The sequence below is a fragment of the Etheostoma cragini genome, chromosome 1 (genome assembly GCF_013103735.1).
Source record: "Etheostoma cragini isolate CJK2018 chromosome 1, CSU_Ecrag_1.0, whole genome shotgun sequence".
NCBI lineage: Eukaryota > Metazoa > Chordata > Actinopteri > Perciformes > Percidae > Etheostoma > Etheostoma cragini.
Window position 1 is genome coordinate 8,736,343 of NC_048407.1, and position 9,190 is coordinate 8,745,532.

The window sequence follows — 9,190 nt, forward strand, 5'->3', positions numbered from 1 at the left end:
CCCCCCCCCCCCGTAAAAGTCCCATGGCTGGAAAAATGACATGTACTGCATAGGTTGAAAGGACATGTTGACTGGCCAAAGGAGAATTGTGGACTGATGAGAGCTAACTTGTTCTTTTTGGGGTCCAGGGGCCACAGACAGTTTGTCCGAGGACCCCCATGCACTGAATTCAAGCCACAGTACACTGTGAAGACAGTAAAGCATGGTGGTGCAAACATCATGTTACTCGGTGTTGGGCCTATTTATCACAGACCAGGGATCATGGATCAGTTTCAAGACATCAAAATACCTTTGAAATGGGTCTTTTAACAAGACAAGGACCCAAAGCACACCAGTAACGAGCAAAGTCTTGGTTCCAGATGAACCAGATTAATGTTATGGAGTGGCCAGGCCAATCCCTGGACCTCTATCACATAGAACACTTGTGGGGTGACATAAAAAATGCAGTATCTGAGGCAAAACCTAATAATGTAGAGAAACTATGGAATGTGGTTTAATGGTCCTGAGCTGGAATACTTGTACACAGGTACCAGAAGTTGGTTGAATGTGCAGCTATTCTAACAATGTTGCCGATTTATTCTGAACACAAGTTTGCACACATACACACACACAAATTAACAGATTGTTGTGTCTATTAATACAATATCCAATGCTTGTATCAACTGGCTGAATGTTGTTACAATAGTGTATAATAGTTGGTGACTGGCGCAAGGTAGAAAATCTACTGGATTCAATAAAACAAAAGTGCATTATTTTGATTGCAGTATGGTTATAAATAGCATAAGTAAGACTGGATTGAAGATGCTCATCAATCTCCAATTTGATCTATAAAGGCCAAAGTAGTGTGAATCTGAAATCTGCAACTCTCAAGATAAGCTGAATGTCAACACACACGCAGAATGTGACCGAAAATGATTATAAGATAACTAAGAATACAGGTCTATTTCAGGTTATCATGCAAACCATTACAAGAGTGTAACCACATACTCTCCCTTCGATTACATCATTTGAAGCTGAATGTTTGGCAGTTATCACTGAGCTACAGTGCTGTTTGAATTACAGAGCAGATGACGTGGCCGTTTGCGGTCCTCAAAATATGTAAGATGATGCAACAACCGATGGGGATTGGCTTTTGTTTTTGATCATTAAATTGACATTTAACCCCATATATAAGGAATTTGGGCAATCATACAGAAAGGGAGAGTTTGGAAGAGTTGCTAAGAGTGTGCCTAAACAAGGTTGACAGTGTCACCATTAGGCCAGTTTTAAAATGTCAATCCCAGTTTTATGACAGCAGTTTTCATTCAAGGATTTATGTAGCGTGCCTTTAAAGTTTTACAGCTCAAATGCTACCACTGCTAAGCTTTAAGCTTTAATGAGTCCAAACACTTTTTTATTTCCCATAGAGACAAAGAATTGACGCGGAGAAAAGAGCTAATGAAACACACTGCCTTTAATACTGTACATTAAATACAGATTTGTTTTTTTTATAGATGGTCAATGGGCAAATCCTTTTTCTGTCTTATACTTTCCATAAGTTAAGAAGCAAATGTTATAGCATATTTCTCTCTTTTGTATTTAAATTACCTTGGAGCAAAATCAAAGTTTGTAGGTCCCATATAAATAGGAATGATAAAGAAAAAAAGTGCATCAACTAAGAATTCCCATCCATTTTATGAAGGAGAAATATTGGGGGCATATAATGTTCAATTCAAACTCCTTTAACCTCTGAGTTGAGAGGTACCTTCCTTTCCATTTCAGCAAAAGACTGTATAACATCCATTCCATTTAAAATTGAAAATGTCCAATCAGGTTACATTAAAACATGGCGCCCTCTCCAGGCTTTAGTATGTTATTATCCTAGAGAACCTCCGAGATGCTGCCTCCTCATACCAAAACGCTAAAATGTCTGAACAAATGACAATGTGAGTTTTCTTCCAATTAGCAGCGGTTGAAATAAAAATATCGCAGAAGAATTCACTGGAATTTTCAAACTTTGTTCAATTGTATCCCACAAATCGCGGAATCTGACGAGCACAACTTCTTGATTGCTTGATAACATGAGGTCCTGCATTTGACATAGTCTAAGTAGTGGGGCAAAGTTATCTACAGTTGTACTTCAAACCTAATTCTTCGGAGTAGGCCAGATTCAACTGAATATCAATTTTGACACCTCACCTTTAACCACATAAAAGTTGAATACACTTTTATTTTGTGCTACTTATCTGTGGTCTTCGGATGAGTGTGTGTTGGTTATCTAGTGTGTGCATGTTTGTGGGGTACTCCTGTGATCCCGTGAGTGGTTTAGGGCTGGCGCCGTTCCCTCTTGGTGAGCAGGTAACACTGGATGGTCCTTAGCCGATCTTTGGCGGGGGCGAACTCTGGCTGCAGCTTCAAAGTGGACTCGTACCAGCGCATGGCTTTCTCAAACTCCTCCTGTCGTCAAGAAACACAACAACCACGTCACCATGAGGACACATGACTTGCCTCGCTGTGTGATCAATGCCTTGATTTTCCAGTTGCACAGATTAAAGATGAGGAGCAGGGCTGTGGGTCACCTTAGTACAAGCGGACAAATAATGATCAAACATTACCATCGCTATGTAGACGTTGGCGAGGGTAAAGTGGTTCACGACAAAGTGCGGGGCAATTTCTACTGCCATACGGGCGACTGTAAGAGCGTCCTCCCACAGCCGAGCGTTCTGGAAGACGTTGGCCAGGCTGATAAGGGGCACGTCCTAGGTCACAATTCAGGAGGGGGGAAAAAAAGAAGAAAAGAAGAATATAGATTATTTCCCTGTTTAAAACAACCCTCTGTTCAGTAGAAGGACCCAGTGGGTGGATGTTGGGAGCAGCTGATCTTTAACCTGCCTTCATGTGATGGGGGGCGTAGTTGAGGGCCTGTCGCAGGCAGTCGATGGCTCTCTTGCCTTGACCTTTCACTCTCCAGTACAGAGCGGCCATGCTGGATAATACCCATGATGTCTGGTTCTGCCGTCATGGATCAGGGAGAAGGATTTATGGTCAATTTACATCAAGTGTAGTAGTAGCAGTAGTAGTAGTAGTAGTAGTAGAAGTAGTGTGTCACAATGACTAGCTGGTACCGCAAAAATATGAACAGCAAATCCTTGCTAATATTTGTTTTTTTCTCCTGCAATTGCCGCAGTGACTTCTTTCACATTACTACCAGTTACAGCAACAGAACCCAAATGATGTGCTAATTGTGTTGTTATAGGTCTGTATTTCTTCTTCTACTTTAGTCTACTTGTTGGCATTTCACGTGCTTCCTCCGTGAGACAAACCCTGTCTTAGATGGCTTTCCTGAAATACCGACATTAAGAAAATCTTAGTTGTTTGTCAATTGTCAAATTGAGCTAATGGAACCGCAAGAGTTTCGGCACAAACAGATTCACAACAGAGTGCTTCAGTATGTCAGTTCCGTTCAGAGCTGGAGCACAGAGGGTTTTCTAAATAGCTGCAGCAGAGCTATCAAAAATTCGCTAATGAGCAAGTTGTTTATGCAACTGTATTTGTTTATACATAGCACACAATGTGTGCCATTTGAGCCTTTCCAACTCACATAAACCGTATTTCACCAGCAGTGACCTGCAGCAGTGTGCGGAGTACAGTAGGAAGGAACAACAAACAGGGAAAAAATATATCTGCCGTCTATCTTTGCAGTTACATTTGGGTGATATTAAGATGTCAAAACATCCATTATTTCAAGACAAACTACTCTCTTTAACCCAGAGATGTGAGTCCTTACCTTCTCCAAGACTTTGGCAATGCGCGTTCCCACCTGCTCAAAGGACTGAGGGGAGAACTTATCCTTACAGAGATTCTGCAGGACCTGCGGTTGAGGATAACAAGACACGCATGTGAGACTATTAACTATCAAGTGGGGCTGATCTGTTGTTAGTTGTAGCCTGATTGGTTTTCTACACAGTATAAGAACACAGTGTTTCCCATACAATATTTAAAAATAGAAAATATTACACCTCATAATGTTTTGCGTTCATAACACTAAAAGCCATTATACTTTAGTCCAAACATGCTCCTCATATGATCTGGACTTTGTTGTCAGATGCAAAAGCCCCTTCCCTTACTGCATTAGGCCCTATAAACCATTACATTTAAAGTTTTGAATTATACCAGCAGAGTTTTGTATTGTCCTTGACATGAATTAAGATGTTTTCCCCATAAATTTGTACCTAAAGATGTGTCAGAATACAGGAAATGCCACAGCCAAACGTGTTTTTGTTGTTGGCTAAAAACATTACATAGTGTGCAGTAACTGCCCCTGCACCCTTATAGCCCTCAGGATGGGACTGTGGGCAAAAATATTTGCGGTACAATCAATATAAGAATTTTGCTCCTCTATCCGCGCATGGACCCCCCCGACCCCGGGTCAGCTACCACCGCAAATAAAATGTTATTCTGTGGGAAACACTGAGTTTCAGTACATTATCTTGATCACTTGATCATGCAGTATACATAGCTGTTGCATGTTTCTTAAATCAAGCTATGATTGTTATCCAATGATATTTCAGATGTTAACTTCTGTATGCGATGATATAATGTACAATATGTTGTGGCACCAAGCACAAGTTATTTAGGTATAGAAAGGGAAGAGTATGCACGTTGATAGTTGTAATCTTCAGCTTGTGCCCCAGCTTACCTCGCGCAGTTGGCTCTCTCCAGTGTAGTGGATGGCGGCCCGGTTGGCCACCCCTGCCAGGTGGTCCAGGGTGTGCATACTGGCAGCTAGGTTGGCGTTGCATAAAGGTTCAGCAGCTGGCTCCTGAAGTGGAGTGGCAAAGTCTATGTGTTCTGTAATGCTGAAAAATAAGAGAGACCGCAAAGGAAACTAATCAAACAAAAGAATTAAAACTGTAGTTACTGAATTTTGGTTCTTGATATGCTGTGGTGCAAGAACATCAACGAGGCAGCAATGTTTTTCTTTTACCCTTTGTTTTCCTGTCTCTGTTTTCTATTTCTAAACCCCTAAAAGGTCCCATGGCATGAAAATGTCACTTTACAAGGTTTTTTAACATTAATATGCGTTCCCCCAGGCTGCCTATGGTCCCCCAGTGGCTAGAAATGGAGATAGGTGTAAATCGATCCTAAAAATCAAGGTCATAAGGGGCAAGGTTAACCCCTTTCTTGGCTTTGCCCCCCCAGAGAATTTGGCCCGCCCATGAGAGAGAGACATCCTGGACCTCCACATACTAATGAAGGCATATTGTGGGACTGGCTCTAGTGGCTGTAATTCTGCACCAAGACTGAAATTCTTGAATGAGACTTCAAATACAGTATTAGGGGCCCACTAAGGTCTACATAAAAGAGACTTCAGAGACCGTATTAGGGACAAATAAGGTCTATATAAAAGCATCCAAAGGGCACCGTGTCATGTGACCATTAAAAGGTATTTGGTAAATTACTTCACACATTTCTGAGGTATCTTGCAAGCTTTGTAGATATTATTTTTCCAGTTCTGTGAGTGTGTAGATGGTCAATGTTTCAGTGCTCATTAAATATTCTCTCTCTTTCCGTCTGTTTACACTTGCCATAAGACGGGCAACGTCGAGGAACGTAGACGCAGTGGTCGGCCAAGAAAACTTGGTGCAGCAGATGAAAAACAAATCAAGCTTATGTCCCTCAAAATCGGAAGATGTCCAACAGTGACATCAGCTCAGAAACTGAAACCAGTGGGACCCAGGCCACATACATATTCTGCAGCAGGACAACACCCCAAAACAGCGTGCAGATGCACTCACACCTGCCTGCTGCCGTTCCTGAGCAAGCTCTGTAGTGGTGGTGCCCCGATCCCGCAGCTTTAGGAGACGGTCCTGGCGCTTGCTGGACTTATTTGGATGCCCTGAAGCCTTCTTCACAACAACTGAATCTCTCTCAAAGTTCTCGATGATCCGATTAATGGTTGGTTTAGGTGCAATCTTACTAGCAGCAATATCTTTGCTTGTGAAGCCCTTATTGTGCAAAACAATGATGACATTCTCCAAACTTGACTATGATTGTACATGAAGAGACTTTGAGAAAGAAGATCTGTGGTTAGTTCTCCAAGATGTTCGGAACAACCTACTAGCCGAGTTCCTTCAAAAACGGTGTTTAAGTGTGCCTAGAAGAATTTATGCGGTGTTGAAAGCAAAGGGTGGTCACACAAAATAGTGATTTGATTTAGATCCACTTCTGTTCATTCACGGCATTTTGTTAATTGATAAAAATAAAATATTAACACTTCCATTTTTGAAAGCCTTCTTAGTTTACAGCAGTTTTTCCATACCTGGATAAAAACGTTTGCAAAGTACTATACAGTTGTGTTCAGAATAATAGCAGTGTGTTTAAAAAAAAGGGATAAAAGCTCAAAATCCTATAGAGAATAGCTTTTAATTCCATAATGTAAGATGATATTTATTTTGCAAATATTTAGTTAAGAGATGACTTTTTTTAGGGTTACTGAAATCAGTCACCTTTATCCATCAATTGTAGCTTCATAGTGTATTCTGTTCCTTAAGTTAACAAGGGAACATGTTGTACACTGCCTGTAATTCAGTAACAGGTTGGCAGATGGATTTGATGATGAGATGATGAAGCATGTTTTGTTATAAGTTTTGAGTTGTTCTACGCTGGAAGAAGTGTGATTAAAAAGTGGACCAAGTTACACAGTCGAAGCAGTCTCTGTGCTCTTACTCTGTCCACCCCCAGAAAGTACATGTATGTAATAACGAAGAGTTAATAGTTAACGTTAACAATCACTAACGTTACAATAATATCGATGCATTGGGAACACTGCACATTCAATTCCAAAACAAAACATGACCAAAATTGATCAAGCTTGTGTTGTAGCTTTACAGAAAGAAGAAAAAGGAATATTGGGTTTTTCTGGGTTGAATTTTTCTTTACAAACTAAAATATTTATATATTAAATAAACAAAAAAATGTCTAACGGGTTTGCTTTACTTTGAATAACTGCACTAATATTTAGATGCACAAACATTATTTCTGAGAACTGCTTCACATCTGTGTTGCATGGAGTCGACCAACTTCTGGTACCTGTGAACAGGTCTTCCAGCCCAGGACCATTGAACCACGTTCCATAGTTTCTCTACATTATTAGGTTTTGCCTCAGACACAGCATTTTTGATGTCACCCCACAAGTTTTCTATGAGATTGAGGTCTGAGGATTGGGCTGGCCACTCCATAACATCAATCTGGTTCATCTGGAACCAAGACTTTGCTCACTTACTGGTTTGTTTTGGGTCCTAGTCTTTTTCAAAGACCCATTTTAAAGGCATTTCCTCTTCAGCATGTGTCAGCAATGTCTTGAAACTGATCTATGATCCCTGGTCTGTGTTAAATAGGACCAACAACACAGTATGAGAAACATCCCCATAACATAATGTTTGCACCACCAGGCTTTACTGTCTTCACAGTGTACTGTGGCTTGAATTCAGTGCATGGGGGTCATCGGACAAACTGTCTGTGGCCCCTGGACCCCAAAAAGAACAATTATGCTCTCATCAGTCCACAAAATGTTGCGCAATTTGTCCTTTGGCCAGTCAACGTGTCCTTTGGCAAATTTCAACCTATTCATTACATGTCTTTTTAAGCAATGGAACTTTGCGGGGGGGCTTCTAGCTGATAGCTTTGCTTCACACAGCCTTCATCTGATTCTAACTCACAGTTAACTTTAAGTCTTCTTGGATTTTCCTGGAGCTGATCATTGGTTAAGCCATTGCCATTTTGGCTATTCTTTGATCCATTTGAATGGTAGTTGACCGTTTTTTCCCCACGTAATTCAGGCTTTGGATGCCATTTCAAGGCATTTTAAATCGTTTTGGCTGAGCAGCCAATCATTTTATGCACTTCTTTATATTTTTTTCGCCTTCTCCAATCAACTTTTAAATCAAGTCCGCTGTCCAAGTCCAATGTCTGGAACGACCCATTTTGCTGAGTATTTCAATTTCAATTTTATTGCACTATAACCAACATGCACATTTGCTTCCTTCCTTCCTTAAATATGGGCCATATTATATATTAAAACCTGTTTCTTCACCTCACTAATTGAACACAACACGGCTATTATTTTGAACATGCCCCTTTCAATTAGAGATTCAATTCCACAGAATGGGCAGCAGACTGTTGGGTCTGTTAGTTTTCTATGACTCTACAACACTTACTAGTCATTTATTTGCCATCTACAAATATCACTTCAACCCAAAAATATGATTTATGAGGTTAGTGATGTTGGACTGCTATTATTTTGAACACAACCGTACATACATATATTACTTATAATACAAAATAAGATGAAAATGTGACCATGATCTTACTCAATGTTCTTAGCAGAAACAGCCAACCAGGTGCTGGCTACGGTGGTAAGGTCTACCCTTCGTGTCCGCTGGCACTCCTCTGGCCCGGGCCAGCCAAGACTTGTGTAGTCCCTCCAGCGGCCTGCACAAAAACACCCAAAAAGACATCTCTCTCAGTTGGGTGAGGTCCAGCACAGCTTTTTCTGTGGTCATGCAGTTGTAAAAAATGTATCAAAGAAATGCAGGTGTATGTGGTACCTGAAGGGCCAGGCGATGGGATTGTTGGCCCACTTATCTCCAAGACAGAGTGTCCTACAGGCAGTGACTCCCCATTCTGGCCATCATCAGAGCTGGAAACACTCTCTATGTCATCCACCTTAGCCTTTCTGACCCGCTTTACCTGGAAGGTGATCTGATGAACAAAAGGCACTCCAATTCAGTTTGGCTATACACGCTTCAGTCACACCCGTTCCTAAAATTTTAGACTTTGGCAATTAGAACTCAAACTAAATTTTATTTGGTTAAAAATGACGGGCATGTACACCTACCCACTCAGCTCCCTCGTCATCCTCACAGTTTCCGAAGCAGGGCCCACCCCCGGCACGGGCCCCCATAACACGGTCATTCTTTAGCACCCGGATACCTCGCAGGTCCCCTCGTTTGCCTCCAACATCTAGTGCTCCCTCAAAGGCTCCCATCAGGTCTTCTTTCAGCTGCCATTCCTCTTCCACTCCTCCACCACCAAAGGGAGTGGCCATCTTAGCTGATCCAGAGGCAGAGGCCTGCTGCTGTCCAGCGGCCTCACCTGACCCATTGCTGTCCAAGATAACCTCTGGAGATTGTGTGGGGGGGGGGGGGGG

At 41.6% G+C, this 9,190-nt stretch overlaps 1 protein-coding gene across 2 annotated transcripts in view; it reads right to left on the reverse strand.

Moving 5' to 3' along the window:
- Positions 1-1,487: 1,487 nt before the first annotated feature.
- The window catches only part of ttc17 (tetratricopeptide repeat domain 17), a 22,441-nt gene continuing 14,738 nt past the window's right edge, over positions 1,488-9,190 (reverse strand). For both annotated transcript variants that reach the window (XM_034877901.1, XM_034877893.1), the window contains 8 exons: positions 8,879-9,162; positions 8,589-8,742; positions 8,352-8,472; positions 4,679-4,838; positions 3,767-3,850; positions 2,872-2,991; positions 2,595-2,738; positions 1,488-2,436 (listed from right to left, as the gene is read on the reverse strand). In XM_034877901.1, the coding sequence (XP_034733792.1) occupies positions 2,305-2,436; positions 2,595-2,738; positions 2,872-2,991; positions 3,767-3,850; positions 4,679-4,838; positions 8,352-8,472; positions 8,589-8,742; positions 8,879-9,162 (1,199 nt within the window). In that variant the 3' untranslated portion in view covers positions 1,488-2,304. The remainder of the gene's footprint in view (positions 2,437-2,594; positions 2,739-2,871; positions 2,992-3,766; positions 3,851-4,678; positions 4,839-8,351; positions 8,473-8,588; positions 8,743-8,878; positions 9,163-9,190) is intronic.